Raw genomic sequence first — 21,565 nt, 5'->3', positions numbered from 1 at the left:
ACATTAAGTAGTAATTTTTAAAATGCAGTATTAATATTGTCATAACTACCCTAACGGTGATGGGGATCAGGAACTGTGAAGTGGAGGACCTGAACTGCTTATGTAGGGATGGGTGATTAGTGTCTCATGAGGATTAGGTGTAAGAATGAAAGGCTTAGACTCAGTTTGGAGAGGGGGGATACAAATGAGAGCTGAAAAATCCTGAGGGTGCTAAGACAAGATTAATGCATTTCACAGAATCTTGCATGACAACAGTTGGGGGAAATGCTTTACAGAACTAGAGATTGCTTTAAAGCATATTTTGATATGGGAAGGAAAAAATCTTTTCCCACACCAGAGGCAGTGAGTTTCTGGAACTTGCTGCTGAAGGGACTGTGGTAGAGAGACCACCAAGAGGTTAAAAAAACCTGCATTTGATAAATTAGTAGCAAACAGATTTGTCAGTGGGTGATAGAAGTAAAATGAGTAAAGACATGTCCTGTTACATCCCTAGTAAAACAGTCCCAGTGCTGGGTGAGTAAGAGAGGATTGCACCACCAAAGGTGAGTGATTTAGAGGTGTCTTTCTAACCAGCCCCCTTCTGCTTCTGCCACTGTGCAGGGATAGAAGGACCCTCTAGTTGGGGGTTTCTTTCTTCTAAAATTGCAGGAGAGAAAGCAGGCTTGCAGAAGCTTGAACTGCCAGCTATTGCAGGCTTTTGCTTAATCTCCTCAAGCATTCCTCAGTTACTTCTTTTTCTTCTTGCACCATTTTTCCCAAATCCAACTGGAAAAGCTGCAAGAAAGCCCTGTCCGGGGGATGCCCAACAGGCAAAGATTCAATCAAGAGAGATTAAAAATGTTATCAGTTAAGTGTCTTTCCTCTGAATTACTGAGCAGGGCATCATCTCACATGAATTTGGTGGGAAGGCAAACACCCAAAACCTTGTGTTTGTTGAAGCAGGAAAAAGCAGAAAATCAAGTGTGTGACAGTTTTGTGCCTCTCATCAGGTTTAATGTTGCACCGTCTGCCAGGTGGACATTCTGTTGTGCTTGACTTGCTGTTATTGTTATCAAACTACTCAGAAAAATGCAATGTTTTCAGTTAAATTTTTGTGTCATTCTCCAGGTGGGTGGCATATCAGCAGAAATATTTCTGTGGAGAACAATATGTATTGGAGAAAGGAAAATACAAATGCTTCTTGGACTGGGGTGGATCTAGTAAAACCATCATGTCAATTCGACCTGTTAAGTTGGTGAGTTACCAGAATTTAAGGGAAAACCTTAAAAGAAATGAGACCTTTGGAGTTCAGAGTTTATCATAATAACTAAACAAGAGAGCCTACATTATAACAACCTACTTGCTTAGAAACAATTCAAAGACCCTCATGGAAGGCATAATGAGTCTGTTCAGGATGGAGACTTAAATGGACACTGCAGATCTTTCTTGTCTTTTGAGAAAATGGTCAGGGAAACTTCATAAGAAGAATTTCCCCTTGGCAGACTGCATACATGGAGAAAATAGCCTGGCCTGGAAGGATTAATTTGCCTTTAAACATAGTAATTGATAATGTATTTTAAAATGCTTGAGAATTTATCTGGCCTGTGTTGTTACGTAATAGAATTCTGTTGGGTTTTTTTTCCTTACTTTTCTGGTAAAATATTTGTACTAGATACAGTGAATAAAGACAGGAAATATTTTTAATCCATTAGTCAATCCAAGGTAGTGCCAACTCACCCAAGCAGATTAGTGCCAGCACTGTCAAAACCCTAATGCAAAACAAAGACATTCTACAGCCATAAGTATTAAATGATAATAAGTAATAAATTATTAATAAGTAATAAATTATAGGAATGCAAAAGGAATACTTAACCTTATTTTGAAGAGTACATGTTGAGAGAGGTGTCTTCTCTTGGTTTCAGTTCTGTTTTTTTTCAAGAAACAGCCTCAAAAGTAAATGCAGAGACATTTACATGGACTCTAATGCACATTATGGGAACTAATTAATGCTGATGCAAGTCCTCTGTGTGGAAGGCATTGAACAATCAGGCAGGTAATTGTGAGCTTACAGGCAGCTCATGGCAGAAATTGGGGAAGAGAATTGAGCCAAGAGCCTGGGAAGTTTTTTTTTCCTCTGCTCCTGAGTCCATACTTTACAAATTTCAGGCAACGAGTCATGTCTCCTAGGAAATGAATTGTAATTAATGTTGTTGAGGTTTTCTAATGTGTGCATATGTATTTATTGTTGCAGGAGCCCCTTGGGACAAATGAGCCTCCACATTTGGTAAGTTGACATTACATAACAGTCTCTAGTACTAAACTATGCTTAAGAATTATTGTTGAATGCCTTGCTTCAGGTGATATCTCAGTAATTTCAGGTGATACTTCAATATTGTCACCTTGCTACAGCAGACCAGTGATGGAGGAAACTGGTAGATGGATAAAAGTAAAGTCTGCTAAATGTTCTGGTCTTTGCTTTATTCTGGATCATACCCTTTAGTATTCTATCCCCAAAAATGCAAGCAGTCCTATAAATTTTGAGTGACTTGGATCTCTATAGCTATTGATTTTCCTCTTCTTTCTCTCTTGTTTCTGGAAACTCACCATCCCACCCATTCATCCTTCTCTTTATGGCAGATTTGCTTTCCATTATTTTGCATTGCAATCTGGTTTGTCACTCCTGTGTTTATGTGTGAGGTGAAGATGAAAATACAAACTGCAGGAAATGGAACTGCACATTTCAAACTTGCAAATGCACCTGGAAGTTGGGTTTTTTATTTTAGATGCTGGGAGTTCTACTTTCCTAAGTCTTCCAAGCAGGTAGAGCTGCTCCATAAGGTTCCCTTTTTGTTACAGTAACATCATAGGGTACCTGGACACTTTCTGATAATGACAAATCTGTGATAAATCTATGATGCATTCTGACAGTTTCCCTGAAAGTTCTGTCCTACTTGGTGATAACTTACCAAAAGAAAGCAGTTCCTATAATTCACTCTGAGTCTCAAAAATGAGTTAGTTTAGGGTCTTACACTCTGGTCCTTACCTTACAAGGTTATATTCCCTTAATGGACCTTTACACAAACCTGCTCTGTGTTCATCACTATGTGTGCTCTGTGTTCTGCCCCAGCAAGGCTCTTCCCTCATCCAGCATGAGTTGTTTGAATGATCTTTTCCTGTCCTGCTAGCATGGGTGATGATCTGAGTGATTTTATTGCTTTCTCTGACATGCTTTTAATTAAGCAAATTTGGGAGAATTTATTTCAAGAAATATGACTATTTTCAGACAAAAGATACTTTAGAGCTCTGTGGTTCTGTTTCAGCACACTTAAGTATTTTGTCATCTGGACAGAATTTCTCTCTTTCTTGCTTGGATGGGAAATGTTGTGCATTGTGTTACTTAGCAGGTGGACCACACCCTCCTTTTTCTCCAATTCTACCATTTTATGATTAACCCAGGAGTACAGGAAATGTTTCCTGTCTGAGGACATAATTGGTGTATTATTTTAGCCTTAAACACTGACTTCCTGCCCAGCCTATTCATATGGCAGTTTGCAGCCGAATCGAAAGACTTGCAAGTTTGTTCACCAGAGAGCCTTGGTAAATGATACCAGATGAAATAACTGACTCAGATAAAACTGGTGGGGTCTAAACAGTTGAAGATAATTTTATTTTCATCTCAAATTCTTACATTTTTTCAGGATCTCCCAAAATCTATTCTTTGAGTCTATTATTCTAGTGTTGCAGACCTTGAAGATCAGTTCAAACCTTTGAAGTTTCAATAAGTTGGGCTTTACAGGCTTTTTTATTTCCAGAAACCTGGAAATAAAAAATGAAAAAACCTCTGTGTGTGTGTGTATGTGCACAGACACCTTTAAATACTGACATGTACTGGGTTGCATTTTGCCTCTTGTGGTCTTTAATAACAGTCTTAAGACCATTTGTGAAAAAATTACTATCCTGACTTATCACAATCCTGGTTTTCATAGGATTCTACCTTGGGGCTAGGGAAGAAAGAACATATTTCATATCACTACAGTTCTTATAAAAAGGGAAATATTTTGAGTAATTTTTGAAGGGAAAACATTTAATCATTTAGGGTAAGTAAAAGACAGACCCTTAGATAAATACTCTGAATGTGAAATTCTTGATAAAATAAAAGTTTTCTGCATGAAAACCAGTCTCTTAGTTTGGAACTTCTAAGCATGGTGCATATGAACTGGCAAATCCTTAAACATCCTAATGTTTGACCCTTGAGTAAGTCCTATATTGGGTATTTTGAATGATTATACATTCTCCCACCTTTAATGAGCATATGTCTGAACTAAGGAAGCTGTTTGCAATGTCTATAAGAGTGTAGTCTTTTTCATTTGTGTTCTTATCAGAAATTGAAAAGCAGCAAATGTTTCTTACATCTCTGAATGACTCCCCTGACCTTTTCTGCCAGCTGAGCTTCCTAATAAGCCAGCTACATAGAGTGTAAGAAATCACCAACTCTGCAAAGCCATTCATTTCATTTATTAAAATAAAGCTTTGCTCAGCAAGAACAAAGCCTCTTTCAACAGCAGGTGACTTGTAGAGATGATGTAGGAAACAGAGATAATTGCTGTACAACCCTGCATTTGTACTTTAATATTCTGTCCTTTGGATTTTTGGGAAGCGAAACCTCGCACATTAATGTCAGACCCTGACAAAGTGTGGAGATGGCTGCAGTTGGAGACTAATTGCAGTGTTTGCACTGAGGAATCACTGCTCCACCCCAACTTCTGTACAATTAAGACTCTCATTCATTACCAGATAAATTCTGTGTTAAAATTACTCGTGAATCTTTCTTAAAAGCCTTGCATAGCACGTGGGCTATGAAAGAGAGGCAGTGTGTATGTATATATATTCCCTTTTGTAAAGAGCTTGGAGATGAGGGGGTAGAAAATACAGTGTAATTACAGCTTAAATAGGTGCTTTGTGACATAGCAGTGCAGTTGTATTTACAGAAAAGTCAGTTACACTTTATTCATTTTATTGTAGCTGATCCTTGCTCTCCAATTAGCGCTCATAGCCTGCAAGGCCAGCTTAAGCCTTTCTTGTTCTTTCTAACAGGAAACATTCATTTCTTTTAAAAACATAGACTGAACTTTTCCATAAAATCATTTGCTGACACTTGTGTTTGGCCTTCTCACTCTGTGCTGGCAAAAGCACTTGATTTCTTTTCTTTGGCAGGAAGCTTGGCCAATTTGGGGCATGAAGGGGGAAGTAGCTCTTGCAACAGCCATCGTGTTTTTCTTCCATTACAGAATATGAGCTGTTCTCTTGATACACTTCAATATTTCATTCTTTTCCAGCCTCTCTTTCAGGCTTTCAAATGAAATTCGTCTCAGTTACACAGTGGCAGCCCAAGGGTACAGAATTTTGGGTGTCTTTGCTATAGATCATAGCCTACATCATACCAGGGTTTCTTCTTGTTTTGGTGGGAGCTTTAGGGAGATTTTTTTGTGTATTTCTTTTTTTTGTTTTGTTTTGGTTTGTTTTGGGGTTTTTTTGGGTGGGTGGGTTTGTTCATTTGGGCTTTTTGTTTATTTGTTTGGGGAAGGTTGGTTTTTTGGGAGGTTGATTTGGGGTTTTTTTTTTTTGTCTGTTTGTTTGGCTTTTTCTGTTTTACTTTTGCCGCAACATTTTGATCCTTCTTGCTTTTTAGGAATGAACTGATCACACCTTACTGATGGGGTGTGGTTCACTGTGACTTGCAGTTCTTTACCATAACATACAAAAGCAGCTTGGCTGAACCTCAGAGGTCCCCAGTTCCCTCAGAAATCCTCCTTCTAGTTCTGAAATGAAAAGCCACCTGCAACCACTATGATCACAGAAGATTTCAGGACACTTTTGTCATTAGCAGCTCTGTATCTTTGACCAGCATTTCCCCATCCTGCTTTGAGCACTGGATTGCTGAGCTGTAGTGAGAGTTAAGCTGCAGTCCAGGGGGACTTTGGGTGGATGATAACAGCCTTGAGTCCTACTCTTCTCATTTTTGCCTGAGCCCCCTCCTGCTGCAGTTGAACTTATACTTGATAACTCTGCCTGTGCCAGCCCAGAGATGACAAAATACTTGATATATTTCTAAAAATAAAGCAGCTGTAAACAACGTAAAAGGTTCTTTGAATGACAATTCATTCAGTTAATTGTATCTTTGTGAATTGAATGGATACTTCTTTGAGAGTACAGCTTTCTCTGTTGACATTAATGATAATGCATTCATTTTCCTTCTAGTCATTGTTTTTGTTTTGTTTTGTTCTTGTAGCTCAAAGCTTTCAGTAATACACATTTCCAAGGAGCATGTGTAGATTTCACAGCAGAAGTTTCTGATTTTACATCATTCATACCATGTTCTTTTAAGGTTCTCCGGGGATGGTAAGTGTCTGTTGTTTTACATGCCATCATTTTCAGTATTATGATTTCTGTTTTTTTAAATGTTACAAAATTTCAGGCAGCAGAAAGCACATAACACATGCCCATCATCTTCCATCATGTCTTGGACCCTTTGTCCTGCAAGGCATCTCAGTAACTCTCATCCTGTCCTTGGTTTGGGTGCTGTGCATTTTGCTCTCCCTGGGGAAGGTTTGCACAGTTACCATGACTCTTTTTTTAACTGCAGTTAGAATTTATTCCAGATTTTGAGAACTTTGGTACAGTGGAAGTATCTGAAGTATCAAACGTCGTTTGACTCTGGAACTGAGGTTTCTGTACCACACAATTTGATTTTGCTGTTTTGGTTGCTTTGCTGCATAGCCTTTCAAGTCGCCTTACTTAAAGCTTGACAAGAACAAAGAGAATTTTTTATTCCTTTTGTCCTTAGCAAGTCATAATCTTGAAAAAAACATACTGTAAATAAGCAGCTAGAACAGCTTATCTTTTCTGTTCCATTATTCTTGCAGTTGGCTCCTGTGTTACAGAGGGGAAACAACTGACAATCACTGTGTGCTGGAAGAAGGCCTCTATGTTGACCTCAGTTCCTGCGGCTGCCCGACTGCTACAATCAAATCCCTCAGGCCTATTCAATATGTAAGACTTTATTGGGGGAGAAGAAAATAACATTTCGGAACTCTTTTCCTTGTCAGATGTCTGAAGTGAGTACTTGCCCTAAACAAACTCCCAGTTAGGGAAAAGAGTGAGGTTTGTTTTCTTGGCTCACAGGATTTTTTGGATTGGGAGCAGGTCAGGCTGTCTGTGCACACTTGCATGAGGTCACTTGTAGCTGCTCTTGGGTGTTCTGGGTTTAAAGTTGTTCTCTTTTTCACAAGTGAGATACAAGATCCTCCATGGCCAGGGGGTTGGACAGGAATTCATTTTGCCCTCCAGAACATGAGAGATACAACCTTTTATACATCCCATTGTAATCCTGCACACAGGACATACAAACCTGCAGTCTTTGGTGTGATGTCTGTGCCTTTCTTCCACATCTTGGTGTGCTCTTATGCAGGAGCATCAAAGATGAACTGTAAAACATTTGGTAAAAAAGAAGCAAGGGGTTTCTCTGCCCCCTCCTCTCTGGCACTGGCCACCAGCTTCTCCAGAACTTCCCCCTTCCCTGATCACAGGACACAAACTCAGCTCATGTGGTTTGTGTCCTTCAGTGCAACTCCTATGGAGCTAGACTTCTGGGATTACTCAGTTCAGGTTTTTCACATATGAAGTCGTTTTTACCATTTGTGAACAGCTTTCAAAAAGAAAGGCAAAAAAACCCCAACCAACCAAATGAAAAAAAAGCCCCCCAAAAACCCCCAAACACCAAGCAAATGCAAACACCAAAATCAATGGGTGTGGTGGGAAGGATGTACAGCTCATATTTGAGAGCTGGACTTTTTGCTAGACTGTACAGATACAGAGACTTCCCACCTGTTGAGAGCCTGGATTTTAAAGTTCTCCTTTTCAAGTTAGGCATTTGGACTCTGCTGTGCCAAATCCAAGTGAAGTTTTGACATGAAATAACAGTAGGCCTCATCCCAATCCCCCTGCCTGTAATCTCACAGGGAAGTAAATATGAACTTTGGCATAGTAGGAGACTGCTGGCAGCCCTTGTTTCCCAAGGGCTGGGCCCTGGAAGAAGTTTGTTTGGCAGGCTGTGTGTGGGGAGCTCACACACATCTTCCTCTGCTTTTGCACCTCTTAGTTTGGCTCTTCTCTTGCCAATAGTAGCCCTTGTATTTCACAAATTCAAGGCACTAAACAGCATAAAATGCCACTGATCTCTACCTGCTTGTCCTCAGAGCCCCCAGGGCAGTGCTGGGACCCTGGTGTGGCACAGACGTGACCCAGAGCATGCAGCAGGTCATGGCCAGGAGCAGCCACAGTTAATTCTGAGCATTGTCCACAGTTCTTGGAACAGAGCCCCTTCTATTACAGCATATTTCTGTTAACTCATTCCAGAGAGAAGCAAGCCTGTTCCCAAGTGGGATTGTTGTGTAGCTGTATTGAATTCATTTGTGGTGTTGGGAACCCCTTCCATTATTCAGCTTTGAATACCAGCCTCATTTCAGAGCTAAGGTGTGTCCCGTGGTAGCCTACATGTGAGAAGGAGAACTTTTAACCCTGACACAAGCCTGGATGTGCACTGTCTCCTGCTCTCCTTTCAGTGAGATTGCTGCAGTAATTGCTGCAAGTGGAACTGTGGAGGAGTCCCACGCTGGGAACATTCCATTTGTTCTGTAGAAAATGCAGGTTTGATGGAAGCCAACTATGCAAACAAATATAACAACTGCACTAAATAGGAAAAAAAAAACTTATTTGCTTCTATTGAAGAAAGCAAACTTTTGATTTTTAGTTTGAAAACTCCCGGAAATGTAGTTTGTCTAAGACCTTAATTGTATAACAAAATTAAAATTTTCCTTCTAAATCACTGAGTTGGTCCAACTAAAAAAAAAGAAAAAATAGAAAAAAAAAAACTCCAACACTTTCAGAGCAATGCAAAATAATTTGGATAAAAAAATAGGCTCACAGTAGTAATAGTTAGATGATTAAACTGCAGTGACAGTGTTTTAGGCTGGCTAATTTTTATTCTGGCTCTTAGCTCTTGGAGGAATGTTTTATGTGTTGTCTGTGAAAAGAGAAGTTTTCAGAATTTAAATACAGTTTTAAGTATGGCATGCTGCTCCCACATCCTCTACACACATACTTTCCTATTTCACAAGAAACTCAAGTTAATATGGTTCCACTTTGGTTATTTCCCCATTTATTGTGCACTGGCATCATGGAGGAATTCAGCACATCTTTGTAACCTATTTCCTCTGTTCCTGATGAACTTTCCTCTCTTCCATCACACCGTATTCTTCAAAGTGTGCAATATTCAAACCAAATCTTTAGGAGGCCCTAGCTGTGCTTTGTTCCATTTTGCTCAAATACGAGTTGGACTGTTTCATCATCCTCAGAATATTTAGGAAAAGCAGTGGAGTAACAGGATGGTACAAGGAATGAACAACTGACAGTGATGCCATTTGCCTCTCATCTCCTTTTATCAAAAAATCCCAAAGCACTCTTCCAGCAAAGCTTGTTGATGAAATGTGCAGTTGAATTGTTGTTAACAGCCCTCCTGCAGGCAGGTTCAGAGTTGCTGCAGAGGTGCAGGTTTCTGTGCCTGCATCAGCAAAGACTTGCCTTTTGCACTGCCATGGATTCATAGAAAGGAAATGTGGGCCCTTGCCCAGCTGCAAAGAGAGCAGGTGAAGGCAGCTGGGCCTGGTTGCTTATTGGGGCATTTGTCCAGTGTTTGCTGCTTGAGGAGGTTAATCTTTTGGGATAGGTAATCTTGCAATGGGGAGTTCAACTCTGGTGCTGCCTTTTCTCAGGTGTGTTGTTTTGACAAACTCCCTGTCATATTTGGTGATATCTGCATGGACAAAAATGCCCAGGATTCTTGCAATGAGCAATTAACTTTCCTTCTGAAGTGTTACCTTCAACCTGTAAATTAAACCAGTCTCCTAGTTTCTAAAACCAAAAATGATATCCAGGTTGTAGGTTGTGCAATGCTTTCTTTGTTTGATTAGGGTTTTTTTCTCTTTTCTTCTGAGGCATTCCTTATTCTTGCTCTGATCAATCATGCTAATCCTTGTATTTCTATATTATCTTCTCTAAGTTAAATACAGCTGTTAACTAATCTCCCCAGCATTCCTGTGAGGCAAATAAAGAAATCAGATACAAAAACTACCTGCAGTTGCCCAGGGCTAGGCACTGAGTCACTCTGCGTGGCTGGGACTGGACCGTGGACATTTCATTGTCCAGGCATCCATCCCATGCTGCAGGGAGCAGCTCCAGCAAGGGCACTTGTAAGTGATGAGCTGGCTAAGCCTGGAAAGTAAAGATTTTCCCAAGGATGGTGTAACACAGCTCTGCAGGCTCCCCCACTTCAGGCTCTGGTCAATGCTCTTTGCAAAGCAGCAGCTCAGCACCAATGGGCGCTGCAACATTCCTTGCCCATGGCTGGGTTACTCTCAGCCTTTGCTCTGGCCCTTTGCATTTCTCCCTTTGCCTTTGTTAGGCTTTCCCATCAAAGTTTGCAAAACCTAAGTTGGTAAAAAAAAATTAGTGTAAGGTAAAACATGTTTTTTTGAAAAGGGGTATGCCCTTTTCAAAAGGGTTTCATTAGTAAAAATTCTCACAACTTTGGTAATGAAAAATTATCCATAGCTAAAACTATGCTTTTTGCTCTAAGCATGTGTGCAAATTCACCTGTGCACTTGGGTTTCAGTTCTAGTGCCCTCTGGTCATCTTCTTTGTGTCTGTACACTACTGAGGAAGCTCATCTTGCACTGATCCTTGTTTCATCTCAAACACTTCATGCTTGTATTATATGTTTTTTCCTGAATTGGTGAAGCATAAAAATCTCTTCTGAGTTGTGAAAAATTGTGTTGCACAGCTTCACTTAAAGCAAAGTAAAAATCACTGAGGGGAAGTCTGAGCTGAGTTGAACTGTGCAAGAGATTTTTAGTGTGTTGATTTTTAGTGTTGATTTTCCGTGGTTTTCCTGTGTCATTTTCATTGCACCATGTGCTGTGTTAGCCACAGAACACCACACCTGCTAAGTAAAGTATATCGGTGTATTTAACAGTTCACAAGGCTGTTCAAATCTTGAAATGCTATGTAAATATAGCTTTCCTTAATCACTGGCCTCTTGAATATAATAAATCCCTTCAAGTTTCTTTCTGGATAGTGTCATGAAAAAAACAGGACAAACAAAATCTCCTAAAATGCTATTGGTGCTGGTTTAAGCAAAGGCAGTCAGTTCTTTCATACGTAAAAACTGTTAAGAAATTTCATGTTAAGAAATTCTGTAGTGCTTTGTTATTCTCACAATTGGCAAGCTTTTCCCAAAGCATGGCATTTCAGGTATTTTCCTTGAAATGACTGTGAAAAGAAGCTAAAATAATGCTGACCTAGACATGGGAATAGGTAAATATAGATGTCTTTGGCTCACCTTTCAGGTGAAAATGTTCCTCAGCATTCTGCAAGAAAGGCTGGGAGCAAGATGCCTCCCAGCCTAACAGCATAGCCCCAAACCTTGTTTTTCAATGTTCCCAGTTTCCATGGAGCTGTGAAAACAAAGTCAGAGAAAAAAGCCAGGCCCAAGTCACTGCTGCCAGCTGTTGGCCTAGAAGGGAATACAGAAGGTGAGGAATCAGTGCAGTGCTCTATATATGGCTGTGGAACAGGAGAGCTCAAGGCTTGGCACAGCAGTCTGGTTTCTTTCTGGACTTTGTGCCTGCAAGGTCACTGCATCTCAGCTGAGGTCCCCCTGGGACAGAGGGATCAGAGCCATCAGTGGTGTGTGTGTCAGGGACCCTGAGCAGCTGGACAGGGAGTTCTCAGAGCTCTCAGTCACAACCACAGCAGAGCTGGAATCGCTTGAATTGACTCCAGCAGTTTGCTGTTGTGGTTCCGGGTGTATCAGTGGATATCCTGGGTCGGGTGACTCGGGTGACTTGTCCATCTGGTGCAGCAGCCTTGTCTGTTAACATCCTCAGTCTTGCAACAGCAGGATCAATATTTAGGTTTGGGCAGTAATGTCCTGCACCACAGATGCCAAATGGTGTTTCTCACGGCCAGAAATGCGCTTGTGAAAATTGTTGGGCCTGTTCTGGACAAGACTTCTGGTGTCCACTCAGGTGAAAGGCAGTGCCAGGGCTCTTGCAGACAGGAGTGTGATGATTCTGCCTGGTTGAGCAAAGCAACTTCAGGAGTAGTTGTCTGCACTAGCCCTGCTGCTCTGGCTTTCAAAGCGAGCCTTTAGCCACCCACTGTGAATTGGATCCACCCCATCCAGCAGAAGGCACTTGGGAAGAGCTGGCATTCCAAAATAAAAACATTACAGGTTTTGATCCCTTTCTGGCGTGTAACATTAGATTTTGGGAGAACAGTAGGATTTAAAAATCTCTCTGAGTGGATGATCCCAAGCTGTTCTTCAAAATGTCTCAGTGAGCTCTCTATCCCTGCAGTGTTGCTTGACTTGGGCTGTCCCTGCACTGGCTGGCACAGGAAGGCAGAATCTGACCAACCAGCTGCATACCAACTACACTGAGTCAGTGTCAAGCAAATTCATATGTCCTGACACACCCCTGAGCTTTTCAGAGACACTTGCCTACACTCCATGTGCCTCTTCAAACATGAAAATTAATTTCCCTTAATTGCTCAGTGCCTGTGTCAACTTTAATTCAAGATTTTGTTTCATTTCTTTCACCTGAGGCCATGTCTTTGCTGCAAGAGAAATCCCAGATTTTGCCTGAGCCAGCTATCTCAGGGTAACATCTCCTAAAAGAAGGTGCCTTTCCTGGAGAGGCAGCTCGCTGAGTTAGTCAGACCTGTTCCCACTTCCTTTCCAGATGTAAACTGCAGGTACTTTGCTTCTGGTTTTAAGTTAAAAATGCTGAAGCATTGTACAAGTATTCCTTGTACTAGGGCACAGAATCTGTGTATTTAAATCTGCTTCCTCTGTTTTTCTGCTGGCCTTATAGCTGCACCACATTTTTATGCAAACTGATCTTTTTATTTGCTTTCATAGGCAATCTGTCAGCTGTAGAAAAGGGCATTAAGTGAAAAATGTTTCAATTCTACACGAGATTATAGAATTGACTTATTATGCTTTTCCTTCAAGACTGACAGAAAGAAAAATAGGAATGTCTGCTAAAAACATTGAGAACCTTTTAGTTGACATTTCTGACCTTTTACAATTTGTAGCTACTTAAAATGTTTGCAATGAACTATAGCTAATTGAAGTCTGTGAACAGTAGACTTTGATTTGACTCACTATTTTAGGTGCATGTTCCATCAATAAGTAAATAAAGTGGATTTTTGAAAAGCAATCAAGGCCCTGATGATACAAATCAGATCAAAATGAGTTTTTCCAAACAGAGGCCTCTGCATCACTTGGTGACTTTCTGTGCCTGGCCTGTGTCAGTGAGACAAAGCCACTGATAAATGCAGTTTGTTTCAGCTCTGTGTGCTGTGGGGCTTTCCCTTGTTGTTACATTTGCTGAGGGGGCACAAGCTAACCCAGAAGCATTGTAGGAAATTCAGCTGAAGTGGGTCAATGTGTGCATCATATCTAACAACTAAATTGTACTAACTATTCCCACTAAAACTTTGTGCTTTTTTTTCCTCCTTCCTTCTTCCCCAGGTTTTTGCTGAGCCTTCCATCAGTCTGTTCAGCCTGGAATGCTGCAAGGGCAGAGAGCTGCACTTCAGTGAAGCAGTCAATTCTGTTTTGAACGAGGACCTTCATTTTTACACCCAGTCTGTGTGGGTGAGAAGTGGATTGTAAGTATGGAAGAAATACCCCTCTCAGTTTTGCACTGTAGGAGCTAACATGTTCTCATGATTATTGCCTTGTTCATAGGATGGTTTACATTCTTAACTTCTATTCTGAGGCACAGACTTTACAACGCAGGTAGTGTAAACTTGGAGTGCCTTTATTAACAGGCTGTAAAATGCCAGCTATAAACTGCAGTGATTTAAACTACTGCAGTGGCTCAGGGAAGCTTGATGTGCTGACTGGCTGCCAGAGAAGCAGCAGCTTCTGAGAGGAGCTCAGGGTGGATCTGACAGCTGGAGCAGTTATTTGCTTCTATTATTAGTGTAACCCTTCTCCAGGAGCGTGAATGTACACCCAGGTTCTTCTGTGAAAACATTTTACATCTGCAGCAGTGACCTCACCTCTTCCACATCTCTCCCTTTCACCTTTTGGAAGAGCTCCCAAGTGTTCTGTTTTCAGCCAGGTTTTCAGCCTCCACACCCACAGCAGCAACAAATAACTTGCAGAGTCTCATCCTGCAACTGAGAGTGGCTGGAAACTGCTGTTCTCCTAATGGGACGCACATTTCCTATGTTTATGTTTGACCTTTCCCCACCTTTTCCACATGGGCAAGGCTGTAATTTTCTTGAGAGAATAGTGAACATAAGCTTCCCCACAGAGCTTTGCCAGTTCACAAATTTTGTGCTACTTCCAGCCTGAACCTTTGCTGAAAATGCAGAAGTGTGTGTTGTCTGGAAATTCAATCTCTTTGCCCCAGCAGTTGGCTGAAGGAAGGGTGATGGCTTTGGGACCACGTGGCAAGAAGGCACAGGAGAATGCAACAGGCCAGCCCCTCCTGCATCTTTCTGTTCATTTTTGGGTATCCAAGCCAGGTTAGGTGCCTCCCCGTCTCTGGGATAGGTTCTGGGCAGAAATGCTGGGTTTCCTCTGAGATTTTTTTGATGCTTCCTAGGAAAGAGAGTAAAGATTTTCCCAAGGATGGTGTAACACAGCTCTGCAGGCTCCCCCACTTCAGACTCTGGTCAATGCTCTTTGCAAAGCAGCAGCTCAACACCAATGGGCGCTGCAACATTCCTTGCCCATGGCTGGGTTACACTCAGCCTTTGCTCTGGCCCTTTGCATTTCTCCCTTTGCCTTTGTTAGGCTTTCCCATCAAAGTTTGCAAAACCTAAGTTGGCCAAAAAAAAAAAAACAAAGTGTAAGGTAAAATATGTTTTTTGAAAAGGGGTGTGCCCTTTTCAAAAGGGTTTTATTAGTAAAAATTCTCACAACTTTGATAATGAAAAATTATCCATAGCTAAAATTATGCTTTTTGCTCTAAGCATGTGTGCAAATTTGTCTTGCCTGTGCACTTGGGTTTCAGTTCTAGTGCCCTCTGGTCATCTTCTTTGTGTCTGTACACTACTGAGGAAGCTCATCTTGCACTAATACTTGTTTCAAACACTTCATGCTTGTATTATAGGTTTTTTCCTGAGCTGGTGAAGCATAAAAATCTCTTCTGAATTGTGAAAAATTGTGTTGCACAGCTTCACTTAAAGCAAAGTAAAAATCACTGAGGGGAAGTCTGAGCTGAGTTGAACTGTGCAAGACATTTCTGGTGTGTTGATTTTTAGTGTTGATTTTCCGTGGTTTTCCTGTGTCATTTTCATTGCACCATGTGCTGTGTTAGCCACAGAACACCACACCTGCTAAGTAAAGTATATCAGTATTTAACAGGAGACTTCCACAGCCTGTCCCCATGCCACACAGCACACAGGAAGCCTAAAGGCTGAGGGTGTCAGGTGATTGTGGGATGCCCTGGAGGGTTTGTTTGCCTTATCTGGGATTCAGAGTTCAGGAAGGCAGACTTAGAGGTTTTGTTGGCTCCTGGTCCCAAAGCCTGCTGTCAGCTTTGGGCAAATAGCTAAGATTCATGTAAATACTCCTATGGCATCTTGCTGCTAGGCTTAGGTAAAAGGCTCCTTCCTGAGCCAGCTGGCCACCTCAGTAAGGCACAAATCTGGAATCTTCCTTTGCAAAGGGTGCTGGGGTTCTCAGAGGTGTGGGAGAGGTGGCACAGGCTGTGTGAGAGCAGAGATGGGTTCTGCCTGTGTCACTGAATGCCAGGAGCTCGGCTTGGCTTCAGATGGTGATCACTCTATCAGTCTTTCCCCTCTGTTCCCTATAAATGTTTGCTTTGAAACTGCATTCCACATGAGACTGTTCATGCTCCAAGAGTAATGTTAACAGTGAATTTTCAGTGACTTGACAGAAGCCATCGCAAGGGGAAAAAAGCCAGGAATGTGTTCCAAGTACAAGGAAGACACGGGGGCTCAGGCTGCCCTGAATACCTGTTAGTCAGAAGGTGTGGACTTTGTTTGAAGTAACAGGGACCCAGCCTCATTGCCAGGCAGCTCACAGCTGGAACAGTTGAGCCTCCATGGAGGCCTGAGCAGGGCTGTCTCTGAGTTGTGGGCACCGGGCAAAAGCAATTCCAGGTGCTGTGAGGCAGTGGGTGTTTTCTCACTGACTCAGAGCACAGCCATCCCTCATGTTCTTGGCAGCTGACCTGTACAACAGGTAACCTGGGAAACCAGGACTTGCTTTGTGCTCAGAAGAGTTAATGAGTCAGGCATTCAGGAGTCAGTGCCCACACAGCAATGTGCTATTGATACAAACAGAAGGGATCTGTGCTCCTGAGGCTGCCTTTGTGAGCAGCATTTACTGAGCAGATGCCCAGATAACAAGGGATCTGTATGAGCCACTGCTTTAACTGGGTGTTACAGGACTCAGCCATGTGCGTGGTGTATTCATGACAGGAAAATCTGCTGCAGCAGGATGTGGGGTTTGGAGTGAATACCTGTAATGTGTTTTCAGACAAGTGGAATTGTATAAAAAGCTTTAACTGTAACAAAAACATGAGATGAGATCCTCTTATAATTAATGTGCAGAACCAGGCAAAGTTGAGCTGCAAGTGTGGCTCCCTAGTTTCCTAACACAGGCCTGCTGAAACCAGCCTTATTCTCATCTGAGCTCATGCAGAGGTTCTCCTTTTTGTGGGGGGCAAAAACGTAAGGGGAGAGGGGAGATGGGAAGTGTAGTGTATAAATTTTAGGCAGACAGAAAACAGGTCTGAATTTCAACAGAAGGTAGTCATCCTACTGAGATGGATGGCATTTTGCAGCACACAAAAAGAGGCATCACTGTGGAGAGCTTTGGGGGCTTCCAAGGGCACAGTTTAGTTTTGCTGTGGATAACAAATGCCCTTTCATGTTCTGTTTTGTGTATCCAGGTGGATTGCCTACGAGGGATGCAATTTTTTAGGCAAGCAGATTCTGCTGGAGCCCGGGGAGATTTCAAACTGGAGTGAACACAGTGGCTGGAAAGCGATTGGCTCCCTTCGTGCTGTGAAGCAGGTACTGTAAGACTGGGCGAGGAAAAAGGGCTTTTATGGACAGGGGTTTGTGCACAGGTGTCAGCACATTGGGGTGTGTTGTACTCCTTAAATCAGGCCTAATGATGACAGCCAGAAGGACCCACTGAAGATTGCTGAAGCAAAAAATGCCTCTTGTAGCAGTTATTGAGATCTGTGTTTGTTAGGTTCCTAAAGGGAAATAATTTCCAGTTTCTTGGTGCCAAGTTTTGTTTTTCTGAATTGCATGTTCTGTGGATGCTCTATTTTTACATTTTTGCCATATAACAATATAATGAGGAAACCAATTCCACACTGGCTTGTTTCATAATTAACATAAATGGAAACAAGAGCAAATTTTATTGTGCTGTAGCCTGGATTTCCAAAAGAGGCAAAGCTCATGCAGTTCTCATCAGGTTTTCCCTCTCTGTCTCACCCCAGGTAAATCCAATTTCAGTCTCATTCAAAGATTCAGGTCTCTAAACCACAAAGAGTAACTAAACACTGTACTGATACAAGTTTTGTTTATGGATGCTTGGTGGGAGAGAGGCCTTATTGTCTGTATCTCAGGGTTTGTTTTAATATGGAAAATAAAGATGTAAAGCTCCCAGAATAAAAGCTGTGCTGGAGTTGGGGTTCCAACAGAGCTGGCCTTTGTAACCCCCTGCTATTTATTTGCACTGAAATTAGTGAATAACAGAGCAAATGCTTGAACTCTGCAGTAGCCCTGCAAAATCCTTTTTTTTTTTTGAGTAAACCAATAAACAGGGATACCAGGTCAGTGCCCTGTTTTCCATGTATGTTCAAAAGCAGTGGTGTATCTCTCTGCCATATATTCCAGTTAGTGAGGGCTGAAGTTGCTGGATATGTAACTCAGTAAGTTTTGTGTCCCAAGAATTAAAAGCTCATGGAGTACAGCCCCTTTACTGCCCTTGGAACGAGTGAAATGTGCTGAACCAGGCATATTTGCAGATCACAGGAATTAGTTCTATAGCCATAATTACATTCTTTGAAAAAAGACCTATCGCTGTTTATAGCTGCCCATCTGCATGTGAAAAAACACTTACTGTGCTTCACATGCACGTTGGTTTCCAACCAAAAATTTACTGAACGTCCTCAGCTGAGAACGAAAATTGAACTTTAGAAGACTGATGGAGGGAAGGATGGTGGAGGGGAGGCCCTCTCACATCAGTTTTTATGATCTCTGTGTTGTCAATCTCCTCCCTCACCCCCTTGCAGCCAGCAGTGTACCTGAGGGTGAGGAACAGGGCCCAGGGCAAGTACCTGAGCGTGGCTGGGAGCCTGGCAGACATCCGGGCGACCTCGGTGTGCGCGGCCCCGCGCAGCCGCAGCGATTCCCAGCTCTGGCACTACTGCCGAGGGCTCCTCAAGTCCAAGGTGAGTTTCAGAGTGGTTTTCTACTAATGGTGCCCGTGATGGTCTGTTATTAATATTTTAAAGAAAGCTGATGGTTTAACATTAAAAAAATGAAGTAACAAAGACCACCACCTTTGATCAAGCAGCTGGTCGGGTGTTGAATAATCTGTTCTTGGCTTGCTTCCCGTGATTTACTGCCATATGCTCAGTGCCTGAGAAGAATCAGGCACAAAACTGAGGCTCTGTGGCCTGGATCTCACTGCTCTCCTTGTTTCTTAGGCCAACAATACCTGTCTGGATGTCATTGGGGGCAGAGACCTGCCTGGAGCCAAAGTCGCCCTCTGGACAGAACATGGGAGGGACAGGCAAAAGTGGAGATTCAACAAGGATGGAACCATCAGTTCATACCTCAGTGAGCAACTGGTGCTTGATATTAAAGGTATTTAAAAACAAAAACTCTCAAGCTCACAGGTTTTACATGTGTTTTTTGATTAAGGTTAACTTCCATAGTCCAGCTTTTTTTTTTGCCTTTTTTTTTTCCGATTAAGATCAGAAACTGAATCCTACCTTTCCCATCCAGTTGCTTGACAGAGGGACAAGAAACAGCAGGGCAGGGAGGAATCTTTCTCTTCTGATTTCAGATGTTTATTTTTATCAGATCAACTGTTGTGCTTTGGGGAGTTAAAACAGTGCAGATAGCAAGGAAGACAGAGTGGTGAAGGACAATCAACCACTGAATAGCTCAGAAAGAGAAAAGGAGTTGAAAAAAGGCTGGGTAAAATTGTCATTGCTCAGTTGCAGAAACCAGCTCCCTACCTCATGGAATTCCTATTTTTCAGCTGGTTTTCCTATTTAGTCACACTTCTCAAAGATTGTGTTTAATTTTTATGAGTATTTCTTTCAAAAGCTTTTCCTTCATGACTTTCTTTTGTCTTTAAGGAGGAAATTACTATGACAAGAATCACATCATTATGAATCAGCCAATAGAAAACAGACCTTCACAGAAATGGGATATTGAAATATTGTGAGTAAAATCCACCCCATAGCTGGACGTTTTGTGGGCTACAAACGTGTAGAGGGGAAAAAAAACCCCAACTACTGAAGTCACACACCACTGGATCCGTAATGAGCAACTCCTCTCTATTTTGCTTCATGCCAAGCACCAGCTCCTAAAAGAACTGAATTTTGCACAAATCTGGAAGATGGGAGGTTGATCCAGTGTCTCTGCAGGGAAGCTGATTCTGCAGAGTCTGTTCCTGTGAGTGTCACTGTTACTCTTCCTCTGAAGTATGAAAGGTAAATGCAAAAAAGCAGGCAGAGGTTCTTCAGCATGGGAAGTGCAAGAGATAAGAGGGGAAAGGCTCTTCAAAAATGCTGTCTTTACCTTCCTCTCACACTGCTAGAAGCTCACTGAGGAGTGAATGCACTGATGAGCTTCAAGGAACTTGAGTTGGGCTTTTATGTCCCAAGTGAAACTGTTTAGGCTCCAAGCGATCCTGAATCATGTCTCTCATTAAAATGCAATTTATTTTGTTCATAAAGACACCTTTGAACTGGAATTCCAGCTCAGCATGTGAAATGAGGCAATACAGGGGCCTTTCACCCCCTAAGTGATACTGGTAAGCCTTTGTCTTCTCTGCTTTCAACAGCACCAAAACCAACTCACCTTGGCATGTATTTCCAAAGGTGCCAGCAGCCTGCACTCCAGGGCTGGCTTCATGGTCCCAGAGCAGCGTGGGGACATCAGGGTCACTGTGGCACCAAGGACAGCTGATGGTCAGAGCTTGGAGTGCCAGGGCTCTCCTCCATTTCCACACTATGCAACCACAGCTATTGCTCCAACAGAGCCAGACCTCACTGACTGCAGGTGGTGCTTGAAAAGTTTTTCCTGGCTCAACCACAGCCTCTTGGAAGGCTGTGAACACCTGACGTGGAAGAGGAGTCCCTCAGCTCCCTGGCTTCAGCAGCACTAAATTAATCTTCATTGAAAATATATTTTTTCCAGCATTTGTACATTCAGGGTATGTATTTCTAGGACTACTTAAAGAGTTCAGGTTAGCTGAAGACAGATATTTGAGATTCCAAAAGCTATGCCAGCTGGGCACTCAAACAGGATCATCCCCAAACAAAGACGTAACTCTAAGTTTGCCATAGAAATAAAATATATGGATGTCTATTTTTGTATGAAATGGAGTTCTATATAGTACTATTTAAAAAAATCTACTTGCACTTACTATTTTACATTCTAAAATTATCATAAATCTGCTGTTTGAGTAAGATCCTCAAATGTATGTATATATTTTTTCAACTAAAGCACTTGTTAAGCTTTTTTCCATATAAGTCAGTACATCAAGTGTTCTGCATGTGACTTTCCATATGAAAATTTAAAAGCCTGTGTAAAAAGTTGTAGTTTTTTAAATGAAGAATGACTTAAATCATACTTGGTGTCTGTCTCAGTGTTACATAACAAAGTAAAGCAGGCTTTTGTACTTAAGAGACCTTGAATGTAAAATGCTAAAGCATGTATATTTTAACTGTATAAAACTTTTCAGAAGAAACATTTTGCTGGTTGGATTCTTTTTAAACAAACTAAATAATAGTTTCCAGCAGATGTTGAGCACATTCCTGAAAAATATTTCTTTTCCAATGGCCAAAAAAGGGGGATAAGCGTATTGACTATGGGGCTGTGTTGTTACATGAGATTGCATATTAAAACTCAGTGAAGCATTAAAGTGACTGCACCAGACTCATCAAAACCCACTCAAGAGAATATTGAGGATATAAATTCCAGCTACAGGCTTTTGGGTTACTTTCACTTGAAATTGGTGCTGAAAGAGAAAAGGGGTTTTCTTGGGCAAAGGCTTCCCTCATGGGAGCAGCACACGCAGCTTTTACCAGGAAGCTTTTGTTCTGTCAGGGCAATCAAACAGATTTTCCTGCTGATGAACTTTACAAATATAAAAAACAAGTTAATGTTTTATGCCCAAGGTTTTGGAGCCTGTTTCCTGTATAACTTTAGATGTCCTCCACAT

General features: G+C 41.8%; 1 protein-coding gene across 1 annotated transcript in view; it reads left to right on the top strand.

The window, feature by feature from the left end:
• The window catches only part of CRYBG3 (crystallin beta-gamma domain containing 3), a gene marked incomplete at its 5' end in the record, with an annotated part of 82,055 nt that extends 60,868 nt beyond the window's left edge, over positions 1-21,187 (top strand). The window contains 9 exons of the mRNA XM_084201073.1: positions 1,108-1,234; positions 2,231-2,263; positions 6,269-6,378; positions 6,903-7,029; positions 13,631-13,770; positions 17,037-17,160; positions 18,396-18,554; positions 18,813-18,972; positions 19,473-21,187. Of these exons, the coding sequence (XP_084057199.1) occupies positions 1,108-1,234; positions 2,231-2,263; positions 6,269-6,378; positions 6,903-7,029; positions 13,631-13,770; positions 17,037-17,160; positions 18,396-18,554; positions 18,813-18,972; positions 19,473-19,561 (1,069 nt within the window). The 3' untranslated portion in view covers positions 19,562-21,187. The remainder of the gene's footprint in view (positions 1-1,107; positions 1,235-2,230; positions 2,264-6,268; positions 6,379-6,902; positions 7,030-13,630; positions 13,771-17,036; positions 17,161-18,395; positions 18,555-18,812; positions 18,973-19,472) is intronic.
• Between the last annotated feature and the right edge of the window lie 378 nt (positions 21,188-21,565).

This window comes from Fringilla coelebs (genome assembly GCF_963513975.1).
Source record: "Fringilla coelebs genome assembly, chromosome: 2".
NCBI classification, from domain to species: domain Eukaryota; kingdom Metazoa; phylum Chordata; class Aves; order Passeriformes; family Fringillidae; genus Fringilla; species Fringilla coelebs.
Note: the sequence above shows the minus strand (reverse complement) of the source record. Positions and strands in the feature narration are given on the sequence as shown.